Source organism: Apteryx rowi, unplaced genomic scaffold (genome assembly GCF_003343035.1).
Source record: "Apteryx rowi isolate R43461 unplaced genomic scaffold, aptRow1 scaffold_31, whole genome shotgun sequence".
Classification (NCBI taxonomy): Eukaryota; Metazoa; Chordata; class Aves; order Apterygiformes; family Apterygidae; genus Apteryx; species Apteryx rowi.
The window spans coordinates 3,935,760-3,947,877 of NW_020449530.1; the positions used below are offsets into that span (position 1 = coordinate 3,935,760).

At 44.9% G+C, this 12,118-nt stretch overlaps 1 protein-coding gene across 1 annotated transcript in view; it reads right to left on the minus strand.

The window, feature by feature from the left end:
* Positions 1-8,839: 8,839 nt before the first annotated feature.
* The window catches only part of TMTC1 (transmembrane and tetratricopeptide repeat containing 1), a 147,490-nt gene continuing 144,211 nt past the window's right edge, over positions 8,840-12,118 (minus strand). Inside the window, exons 16-19 of the mRNA XM_026070391.1 lie at positions 11,712-11,849; positions 11,181-11,303; positions 9,952-10,029; positions 8,840-9,244 (exon numbers count right to left, since the gene is read on the minus strand). Coding sequence (XP_025926176.1) covers positions 9,104-9,244; positions 9,952-10,029; positions 11,181-11,303; positions 11,712-11,849 — 480 coding nt within the window. The 3' untranslated portion in view covers positions 8,840-9,103. The remainder of the gene's footprint in view (positions 9,245-9,951; positions 10,030-11,180; positions 11,304-11,711; positions 11,850-12,118) is intronic.

The window sequence follows — 12,118 nt, forward strand, 5'->3', positions numbered from 1 at the left end:
TGCCCCCTCCCAGGCCAAGCCCTGGGAGACCTAGACACAAATTCAGTTTTCAGCCATACAGAGCATAAGCAATAAAACACTTAGGATTCAAGAGGTATTCACACTGTGTTTGCCCTGATGTGAGTCTGGATTAACTCCACTGGAGTCACTTTGGATTAATAACTTACTTTCGTAAACAAGCCAGTGGAGGACTAAGAGCCTGGCTCCTAAGTATCACCAACTATCACAACACCACCCCTCCAAACCCCCCCCCCTTTAGTTTTAGGTCGTATGTCTTCTCTGTAGACTTAAAAGTGATTTTTTTCCTTGCTTAACCTTTCAGTCTGGATGACAGCACCAGACAGCCCGCAGGGCTTTCCCAACAGATTGGGCAAGTTCCAGTGAGCCAAGGATCCCTCATCCTTCTCCTCTACCTGCTTAGCAAACCTTCCCAAGACCTCAGCAGCAAGAAGCAGGACTCACTGACACAAGGTTTTGTTGATCCTCACACAACTCCTACAGCACCCACTTCCATGGAGAGGCAAACTGAGCTCCTTGCTGCTCCATCCAACCCAGTTTCTCTCTCTTCTTTTTTTAATATAGCATTTTTTCCCAAACCCAGGGCACTCCTGCATCCACAGCTGGCCTCAAAGTGTTTGACTGCCAAAGAAAGCTCCGTCACAAAACTCTGCACTATTTTCTTGGCCATTTGCCTGGACCACATTTCCCCCAGCTCCTGGACTAAGTTTACTGACAAGAGACTGGTGGTTATTGCTATAATAGCAAGTCTACCACAGCAATGGAAAGTAAATAGATTTTATCACAGAGATAAGTGATGGAGAAAACACCATTTACTTAAATGGAGAGAGAAACAATGTTGGTAAACACAGTGTGACCAGCATCAAACTGACATGGAACGGAAGGAATGGCAGCTGGACACTTACACCATTTCTTGCCCCAGGTGGGCCAATCTTTTTAGTGCTAGTTTTATTATTAAGGGCAAGTTGCTCTGAAGAGCACCATTCCTCTGCCCAACATGACCCCTGCCTTTGCAGTCTGCCCTCTCTAGAGGGAACTGTCCTTTCACAAGGCATCATTTCTCTCTCTTACCTAGAAGTATTCCTAAGAAAGAAATTTCTTTATATGGCTGGGGGGGGAAGAGACAGGCCAGGGAGGGAGTTATTAATATTTCAGCCTCCCCAGGAGGATGCACAAGAAGGAATTGAGAACATGGTGTCAGCAGCAAGGTGTTGCTCATTGCTCTTCAAGACACTTCTCTGAAGTGACTGCCCCAAGGTCACAGTTAGCAAGCTCAGTAGGACCACGCTATTTCTCTTTCTTTCACAGCCAAGGGAGAGCAGAGCAGCCTGCTTGGAGAAAGGTTCACTCACCTCAGCAACCAAAGCAACTGCTCTGCAAAGCAGTGTGTAGATGAAAAGGGTAAGAAAGGCTTCCAGGACAGCAATAGCAGCCCAAAAATGACTCAAATAGCATGAGCACACCAAGATCTGGGGTGCTTCACAAAAACTGATTTGGGACTCTTACTTGTTTGGCATGTTACAGGAGCAGCAGACGGCTTGTGCTGCCTGTCACAGCCCCCAACCAGGAGCACAGCTCCCCACAACTGCTGCCTGTGCTCAAGGACTCACTGCACCCAGCGAGAAGGGATGCCAGCAGGAAGAGGCGTCCTGCTCCTGCCATGGTGCAGCAGCCTCTGTTGGACACTGCAGAGGCTCAGCTGGCCTGGACCCTCCAACTTGGGCAGTACTCTACTATGCACAGAAGAGTCCTTTTCCTCCCCTCCTAACGAGCCCCTTTAACAGACAAGGGGGCCGATCAGTTTTGGCAGGTGCAGCTGCAGGGCTGCAAATCAGAGAGGTTTGGGGGCTCCCAGTCATGCCTCTCTGGGGGTCTCTGGCTGCCCCAGGCTTTGTCATTTGCTCTCAGCTCCACATTGGCGCAGAGGGAGGCCTCCCCACCTCTGCTGAGGCTGCTGTAAAACACAGCCACTGCTGTCTGTGCTCCCCCTGCTCCTGCCTGCCCATCCATACCAGCCACCCCTGGAGTCTGCAGTGAAGCTCTTCTTTCTCTTTTGCTCAAGCTGGTTAACACAGAAGAAAAGTTTAGCTTAGTTCCTCGCCCCATGGTCTCCCAGCGTGTAGCTCCCCAGGGGCAGAGCAGGATTCTGGGCCAGCCAGGAGGAGCACGCCTGAAGAGCTGAGCAACACAAGGTGGGAGGAGATGAGGGTTTCTGATGGATGTGTTTATAAGGCATGGCAGTATGCTGCCACAGGGATGGAAATTATTTGGTGTTTTTCACAAGGAGAACCACTATCCACACATTGCATGAGCAAACAAGGCATGGAGCTGCCCTTGTTTTGGCTCTGGAATTACACAGCTCTCCAGGTGCTCCAGGGCTGATGGACGGAGAGGGGCCCAGGGACTCACCCACAGTGGATAAGATAGGCCCCAGGATCCAGCCGCTCTCCTGGCCACGCTCCCTTCTGTACCTTGCACCTCAGCCACTGGACCCTACACTTCGTTGCGTTAACTTCCAACACTGCCACATACAGACCAGTGTAACCTTATTAATATTTGGGCTGTTGCTTTCCCCATGGTTATACTTTGACATGTATGAAAGAAACTCTGTCCCACAAGCTGGCACGTGCTGATGACATTGCAGTAATTTTCAGCAGCCTCCCCTCGGCCATATTCTGACACAAAGAGGGTTTCTTTTGCAGATTTTGCAGAGCAGAGTCACCTTGTCACTTCCTCTGCTCCCCATTGGTGACAGTCTCGCAAGCGGTGCAGGCTGGAGTCTGCCACATTTTGCTGAGGTTTGCTTGATAGCACTAGGAAGGGGCTACCTTGCCTAGGTAGCCTCTTTCATGGCCAACATGCGGCTCTGTCTCCTTCGCAGGATTTCCAGAGTGAGAAGCGCAGAGCAAACATTTCGGCCCAATGCCCGTGCCCTGCCCATGGGCTGGTCCTGCCAGGCACAAGGCAGAACAGGTCTGCTGATGTCCACAGCCCCGGGCAGGCTGGCCCTGCAGAGGGGCTGTGTGGGGACTGTCCTGCAGCCTCTGGTCTGATTTGCTCAAGGCCAAAAAGACAAAATACTCATCCCCCTCCTCCCCTCCCCTGCCTGTCCCCCGTTCATCATTCTTCTGCTGAAAGGATAAAACCTGCATGCTGTTCCACAGGGGAGGATCCAGGCTATGATCTGGTAGTACATCTTATTTCTCTAGTGTAACAAGAAGCCCTTCAACTGTACAGAACTAGGACCTGAGTGTGGGAGTTAGATAACAAGCTCCATTAAGAAATCCTGCACTGTCTAGATCCTGGAGAACACTAGGGTATAGATACTGAYTTCAAAGCAAGCGTGCAATTCCCATTTATGCTGCAAAGGGTGATGCACACATCAAGATGGCGGAAAACACTATGGCTTCCATTTCGATTTTCATCCAGGTCCATTTTCAGCAGMGGTGTCTACCACCATCAACTATCCCAAGTCCTGGGAGCATGCAGGAACATCTGGGAACATCTGCCAGGACAGGTCCCRGAATAAACAACAGTCTGAAGGAGGGAATTAGAACATAATGAATTTCTTTTTCTTTTCCATTTTCTCTCTTCTCTTTACCCTCTGTAGACTGAAGTTTGTTTGATGCATTTCCTACTGATGTATAACCCCTGACATGAAGAACTCATTACAGTATAACATGTCCAAATCCTCAAGACTGTGTGTAAGCACCAGCCCTCATCCTTTCTCATGCTCAGGCTCCAAAAAAATGCCTACTCTATTATATTTTATATGGCCAGACTCCAATACATGTGCTGTATAGTTGCTCCTATGTGAGCAATCATTTGAACTCCTTGGGCAGTAAAAGACAAGTCAACTGGAGTAAGAATCTTAGGCCCTTCCATCTCTAGAAGCATCTATTCCTGGTTGGTCCTAAGGAACGGACTAACCTTGTAGCCAACAGAACAAAACTGGACACATCAGTTACTTTTTTTACTTTTTATATAAAATAGACATTTACATACATTTTTCTTTTGCGAAGACTTCGAGCATAACTCCTTTACATGAAATCTATCCATAAATCCCACAGTGAAAAGCAAAGACTTTGAAAACTCCTTTATCGCTGACATACATCCAGCTGCTGCTAAGTGTGAATTTATTTTTGAAAGATTTCAAATCCATGGGCTGTTTTCATGTTTTTTTTTTAAAAAGATATGCACAACTGATTAAAAAAATTAGGTACAGAAATAAGAACCATATGAACAACAGCCAATGCAAAAAACTCCCACATGATAGGAACACGCAGCATGACATCCACTTCAGGCAGAGATTTCTACAGTAATATACTTGTAGAAGCCATAACTTTTACAGAGGATACTGTTGGGGCTATTTCCCAGAAAAGAATTTTCAGCAAGTCAGTACAAACATGGCAATGAACTTTTGCACAGTTATCAAGATTATTTGACACAACTTTGCCACATTGAAACACTAGTGAATGCCAAGCACATTTTTCTTTTTTTCTTTTTTCTTTTTTTTTTTTTGTTGCTGGGTTTAAATGTACATGAAAGCCAAATGGGACATTTTAAAACTGCTGCAAGAGACTGACTGTTGGGAGAAAAAACCTTTAAGGGCTAGATTTTTCCAAAGATTGTACATAATTTCATGTGTGAAAAACAGAAATTGAACACTTGGTCAATTTAATGCACATACAGTTTGAGGAGACTTAAGCACATGCCAACTGCTTCACCGAGTTGGAGGACAAATGAGGAAAAAGATCATACAATTATATTCTCATAAATTGTGCTAATTATTAAAATTAGAATGATAGTTATCTTCTTTCACCAAGTAGGCTACACCATATTTGGCCTGCTTTCCATATGTGTTGAGAAGCTTTTGAGAGTTTTAGATAGTTCCAGGTATGTCCAGCCTCCCCTGCAAGTTAGGCTCTGTATTTTGGATCGCTTGACTTAGCATGCACACATACCCATGCGCATGCATGCACACACATCCCATCCCTCATTCAGATCTCTGCAATAAAGACCAGTTTCACTTCCTGCTTGGTCAAAACAACTTGCCTGCACATTTTTAGGAAAATCTAGTCCAAACAATCTATGAGAGACATAAAATGTCCCCCCTTGCATCATCTTGAGGGATGGAAAAGGAATGGAAGCAAAGATTGCTGGACTTTAAATAAACAAGAAAATAAAACAAAATACATCAGCTGAAAATATTATTCATAGGGAAGGGAAAAAGCAACACAGTTATTTTGTTTTTCATTTACAATTGAAATGTATAGTGATTACACGAGTCCTGTCTAACGAGCTTTGTGTTAATTCTCCACTTTAATATTGCTGAGCATCCATACAAGCGTTGAGGTTTAGCCAATGCCACTTAGACACAGAATGAACCCCACCACCACTACATAGAGCATCAGCCATTTATTGATCTGCAATCTCTGCTAACCATGCATGAGCACCACGCCGTCGGCAGAAACCAATGTATTTAGAATTCATTACTTGATAAACTGTGTAATGCTAAAGGAAGAGACCATTTCCTATGATTAATTAGGATAACATCCAGTTTATCACAAGGTAAGTTGCTCTGTTTATCTTCACAAAAACATTCCCTTTTGGTGGAGGTAATGCATTTCATATTATAGTCCATTGTTCTTCTTCACCTACAGTAAACTTTTCACAGGATTAATGTCCTGGACAAACACAGCATTTTAGCATGGAAGCCAATGAGACAGGGAGCGAACTCAAATCTTCTCAAGGGTTTAACTGCTTTGGTAGCTTGTGGCCTGAGTCATTCTCCAAATACTCTGCCAGTTTGCAGACTGCCATCCTGCATAGATGTAGGCTATAAAGTGCTGGTTTAGGAATGTGGGATTCATTAATGACCCCTCCTCTCCCCATAACTACCATAAACCCAGCTCTCAGATGTGGAGACTCCACCTTTCAACATATAAACATAATGCAGTTTGGTTGGGATTGAACTACATGGATATGTTACCTACCTAATTCTAGATGAACACAGGACATGCCTTCCAGCTACACTGCCTCCCTCACTGGAAGGATGGTCTCCCTATATTCTTCTGCAGGTAAGCTAGCCTGGCAAAAAAGGTAATCCTTTTCCAGGAGCTCAGAGGGACACCTAAAAGCTGTATTATACCTTTACACATGCATCAGTTTTAGGAGGTCAAGATGGCTTTGATCAGATTCTAGGACAAGAATGAGATCACCATTTGTACTAGGTGTCTCAGGAAAGACAAACTCACCTTCAGGTCAAAACTGAAAACACAAAATCAAGTCATCTCCCTCCCAAAGCACTGCTATAAAAAATACACCTTCTTTTATATTTGAAAAAATATGCTTCATTGGCCACAATTTAAAGCCATAGTAGTGTGTGTCTTGTAGAATATATAGTCTTTAACGTGCCTTTTTGAGACTAAGTTTACAGCTCATACACCTTTTTAAATGAGCCATTGCTCTCCCCACCAGCTAGGTGTTGGCTTGCTCTCTACATATGCCCCATATGTGGGGGACTTTGTACAACAACACTGTCAGGGCCTGCCTCAAGTGCAGCTCCACCACTGGCAAACTCGCCACCATGAAGCAGCACCATAGGCTGGGACCAGTGTTGGTGCCGGGAAGACATGCTTTCCTTGGAAAAAGGCAGCGAGCTTTATGTGAATACGATGACTTTTTACTGCCACTGTCATGGAGAGACCCTGACGGGGAACCTGTGGTGCCCAAGTCGGAACCAACTAACTTTCCCTGCAGTTCAGCATGGCCTGGGCACCTCTATATACCTCCATTATGAACTGTCTACAATTATGCAATGCCCACCAGGGAACTGATAGCTCTCAGAGGCCATTTAAATTTTGGTTTCCCCACGCTGTGTCCTGTGGGGCTTTGCCAGTGTGGCTACTAGCTCCGGGACTACCACCTTCTCTCCTTCCAGCCACTCCAGTAACACCCTGGCACTGCAACACTGGACACCTGAGAGCTACTCCATGGGAAGGACCCAGCAGAGCACTTGCACTAGGCCTCTGCAAAAACACCCATTCATTAAGTCTAGGGCCATAAAAGTTGTGTGACAAAATGGTTGCTGACCCAGCCCCAAGCCCTTGGTCCTGGAAAGAAAAGTAGGCTGCTTGGCCTGGGGTGAAAGTGGAAGATTCGCTAGCTAAAAATTTGCATGGTCGTGGTCCCAGCTGCTCTCTCAAGACTAAGGAAGTTGATTTGAAGCCCAAGAAAGCCCAGGAACCTGTGTCTGCACCAGTCCTCCTGTGACCATCTTCTCCCTCCCATCAACCGTATGAGCCGGCCTCTGCYCAGCTCTGGGCACGGGCTGGTCTCCCAGACCGAGCTTTTCCAACGAGGCCAGCACAGCCACCAGTGCATGGCTCTCTCCCCCTATGGAGGGAACTTGGCGCTCACAGAGGGGACATCAGGTCAGCACTGGCTAAGCCCAGGCACCGCAACGGCTACCGCCACATGGGCTTTTCCCCACAGATGTGTATCAAGGCAGCACAGTCCTAATCTGAAGTCTCCCTAACTAACAGTACCAAACCTTGGGCTGCTCTTCTGCCAAGACTAGGCAAAATCAAGCTCAAATATAACAAGCTTTATGGCAGTTTCCTGCTACAAGAGGAACAAGCTGATGGCCTACCCAGCTGTCCAAGCCAAAAGGCAGTGGCACCAAGCACCATCCCACCAACGCTTCACGTTTTTTGTGCTGAACTGTTGCAAACCTTGTTGGAGTCAGTAAAAGTGCTGTCATTGCAATGACAGTTTGGTCCAACATGCTTTATAGCCATATGCTTTAGAAATACCATCAGGGCGAATTATTCAAGCATGCCTCAGTGGTGCTGCATTTTCTAACTTCAGACAATACGAGTCACAATGCCCAGCCATGTGGCTAGCTGTGAAGGACACTGGCCAATTCTTATAAAACAGAGAAAATATATTAATTATTTGATCATAAGTTAAATAAATAAAGCTCAAAAAAAAATCCTCAGTTCTGAAGAGAACTCATTTCCCCACTTCAGTATTTAAAAATATAGATTTATGACTGATCAGCTATAGCTCATTTTCTGCATCTCTTGGGGGAGGAGGTGAGAACACTTTGATAACATGTTTTATCAGTGTTATCACCATGATAAATGGGCTTTGTTCCTGCACACCCATAAAAAGCCTCCTTAGTACCTTTCCAGCCTACCAAATCTTCCCTAATCTCTCTGTAGTTTTACTTTACCTATGTTGATCAGATTAGTTGGGTTTTTGTTTGTTTGTTTTTTACTGGGGACTGGACAGGAGGACAAGTAATTCTAGAGCTTCACATTGCTTTTGGATGCTTCCAGTTTTTTCAGAGTAATAGTTATTTGGCCTGGAGGGAGAGGGCAAAGGGTAAAGCCATATGATATTTGACAATACTGATATCGTGAACCTGAATTATTACAAAATGACTATCTTATGAGYAAAACATTCAGCTACGGTTTTCCCTCAAAGGATCATTTGTCCTAATTGTAGAATCATCCTTCTAAGTTGATATTTAGACACTATTTTCCCTTTCTTTAGGATCACTTTCAAGTCACATTTAGAGTTGTAGAAGTGGCCACCACTTCCTCAACATTAACCCTTTGAAATCCTATTATATGACCATTATGTCCATCTTCCTGGCTCAGAAGGACCTGGCAGCACTTGCAATAAAGCCCATTAGTGATACTTTAAGCGGACTAGGTGAGTCTGTGTTGAGTAACAAGAGGTGCTACTTCACCCTCACGGCAGTGGATGAGTGCTGTCTCCACAGCTTCCCCAGTGATGATCAAGATATTGAAGGTACATGTCCCACCCACACTACTTGTGTGATTAAGATGGGGTCAACCTAAACATGAATCTTGATAACAGGGAGGTTTTCATTCGTTCTCCAGCACGTTCCACGTGAGCTGAGTGTCTCCTGTAACTTTGGTCAAACAAGCATGCGTCCAAAATTTGCCTTCCATAATTCTGAATCATATCAAAGTTCCTTCAGTGTCGCACTTAGGCTTCCACCATACTCTTCTCCAAGGATCATGAGTTTCTTTCCACTGGTGACTGAATGCTATGTCTGATCTTTCTCCTGGACTTCTTGTAACCTCTTCTCTAATCGATCCAATTTGGCCAGATTCTCCTTCAGCAACTTGCTGTTTGGAACCAGCTGTAAAGCTTTCTCATAGTAGCTACGGGCAGTGATGTAGTTCCCCTATGAAGAAAAAGAGTGACAGATCTCATTCACATTTCCTGACATAGAAAGGTTCATTGCTTGGGAATGGTGAACACCGTAACACAAAGGAAAAAGAGTTTTTAAAACTTTCATAACAGGAACACTTCTTTATGAAATGGATCACCTAGTGGTGTTAGCCTAAATTAGATCAAACACCCATGGCAAGAAGTAACTAGTTTTACTCATAGGTAGCATAAGAACATAGCTTGACGACATCCTTCACTGTGACTCAAGACCCAAATCATAATGTTAGGCTAAAGTAATCAAAAGAAAAAAAAGAAGAAGAGGCCACAGGTCTGTCTATGTATTTCCATAATGTCATGTCAGTATTCTACAGCAGACATCTTCATTAAATGAACTAGGTAGAGAGGAATTTTAAAATTTGACTCATGGGGACATTTCTCTAAGGCAGGTCAACAATTCAAGCCGGAAAGCTTTGGAGATGGACAAGCTGCTTGTCCTCTTAAAACATGTATTTAAATTACARGATACATATTCCCAAGCAACCTGGTAGGGAAATTCTAGCTGGGGCTGGAATAGACTTTCTTCCTTTTTGAACAAAATAGGTCGTGGTCACTTACTGCCCACAAATACGTAGCTCTTGGCAGTCTAAGGCAAGTTTAGCTTTCTGTCCTGAGTAGTGGTCCCTGGAGTTGACAGCTTAAGGAAAAGCAAAATTTTCAAACCTTGATGTGTTCAATGCCTCCCATGTTCATCCAGGCTTGTGCTTGGTCTGGGTTGAGCTCCACAGCCCGTTTATAGCTCTAAATAAATATGAAACATTTTTAGGTTAGAAGTCTGAATCTTCAGTCAAAACCAGTTAAAAGAGGGGAAAGAGACTAAGCTTCCCCTCCCTGCATCCATTTAAAATATAGTTTCAAATTCTTCTTATATACAGTACACATGCTGAAATTCAGTCTCTTTTAGTAGAGATGACAGATTGTACTTTTTCCCCACTGAGTTCATCTCACAGGCTTTGCCATGCCCACTGCATCACATGAGAATCCACACCACATCTGCGACCTTCTCCCTGCTGCCCTGCACCACAAGGGTGTCCTGCATGTCAAGGTCATTCCCACCAGCAGGTGCCTGTCTCCCAAAAGCAGTGTGTGGGTTGGGATGCTCCTTATTTGCAAGGCTTTTATTTGGAGCTGGCTGCAGACCTATGGTACAGCCACCTGTGTGGAAGTTTCACAAGGATCTGGGGGCAGTGCTATCCCTCCCCATTGCTTCTGCCAATGTATATGGAAGAAGAAGCAACAAGGACCTTCTGGACTCTGTCAAATAGCACCATTTTTATGGTATCACAACAGAAGAGGATTCAAACCAGTATTAGACATCTCTAAGGATACCAAGAATATTCAGAACTGCCCAAATAACATAATTTTCTGTGCTGTTATTCTGTGCTAACACAATTTCTGAGCTATCAAGCCTCCTGCTCCATAGGATAAACCAATCTCTTAGCTAGTAAGTAATGGGGTCAGATATAATGACATGGTGGCCTCTCACTGGGTCCCTGAGTCCCTGAGCTTTCAGTTGAGTCACATGGAGTTGGGCATTGTCAGCAAGAGGGGCTGTGGCTGTATGGACCAAGACTCCAGTCAGTACGACAAGGCCTGGACTCCTCCATAGTCTCACCTTGACTCTGTACTTAACCTCTCAAGGCAGGGTGCTGTATTTCCACACATTAATAAAAAAGGCAGAGGTGAGGGGTAGAAACCGGTCCTCTAATGAGAAAAACAGTTTTAACTAACTCTGGCAAAGACATCACTGCTCCATAGCTTTAGCTGTACCTCTGGTGAACTGATGAGCTCCCAAGGTCAAAACCCATGGTACATGCAGCATGGAGTATTAGCTGCAATGAGTTAACTCCATTCTTTAACCTATAAATCTATTGGGCTTAGAGCAGTCATACCTCAAAAGCCTTGTCAAGGAGATTCTGTTCTCTTAGCTGGTTTCCTTTAGTGAAAAAGAGCTCTGATATGACTTTTGGATCCTTTGGTTTTAGCTGAAGAGCTTTATCTATAACTTCAAGTGCCTGTGAAAAAGCAGAGGATTTGTATTACTGTATTCTGCTCCTTTCACCTTCTTATGCTCACTCCACCACCAGGGTCTCTTGACATAGGAGCCAAAGTAACAAGTCATCATCTGCTTCCCTCATTTGTCCCACACTGTTATCACATTTGGAAATGAGAGTTTTAGATGCTTTTGGCTGACGTGCAGTGGGGCTGACAGCGGTAGGAGCAGTAAAGACTCACAACCTTTGAAAAATCACACTGCTTAGCTTCAGACCCATTACCCAGATAAACAGAAGGGTTTAGTAACAAAACTAAACCTACTGCATGTGTGCTAAGGCACCTGACATGTCTCTGGAGAGGCAGAGTGTAAAATTCAACTTGAGCGCTGTATCTGAGCCCTTGGGACACCAGCACGGAGACCTCTGTACCTTAGCATAGTGCTCCTGCTTGCTGTAGATTGCTGATAGAAGACGGTAGCACTCCAGACACTCCGCATCTTCGTAGAGTATATGGTTTGTCATCTTTTCAGCTTCCTTTGTCCGCCCCATCATTGCTAAAACCTGGGCCTAGAGATGCACATTATGAAGAGTTATAATTTTTAAAGACTCAGCTCCCTTTAATATTCCGTGTTGTACCCAGTGAATGGTCCTGGCCTCTTGCTTTGTGGCAAGGCAGGGGCTGGCAGTGCTMAGAGGCAACTGTTCATCAAGGAAAGCCAGAAAGACTAGCAGTAACCCTTCCTAGTGAGTAAGGGGCAGATCAGATTTGATCTGTGACAGGTCCTGCTTAGCTGGAAAGGTGGTGGCTGAGACACAGGGTCTGAGGTAGGGAGGGT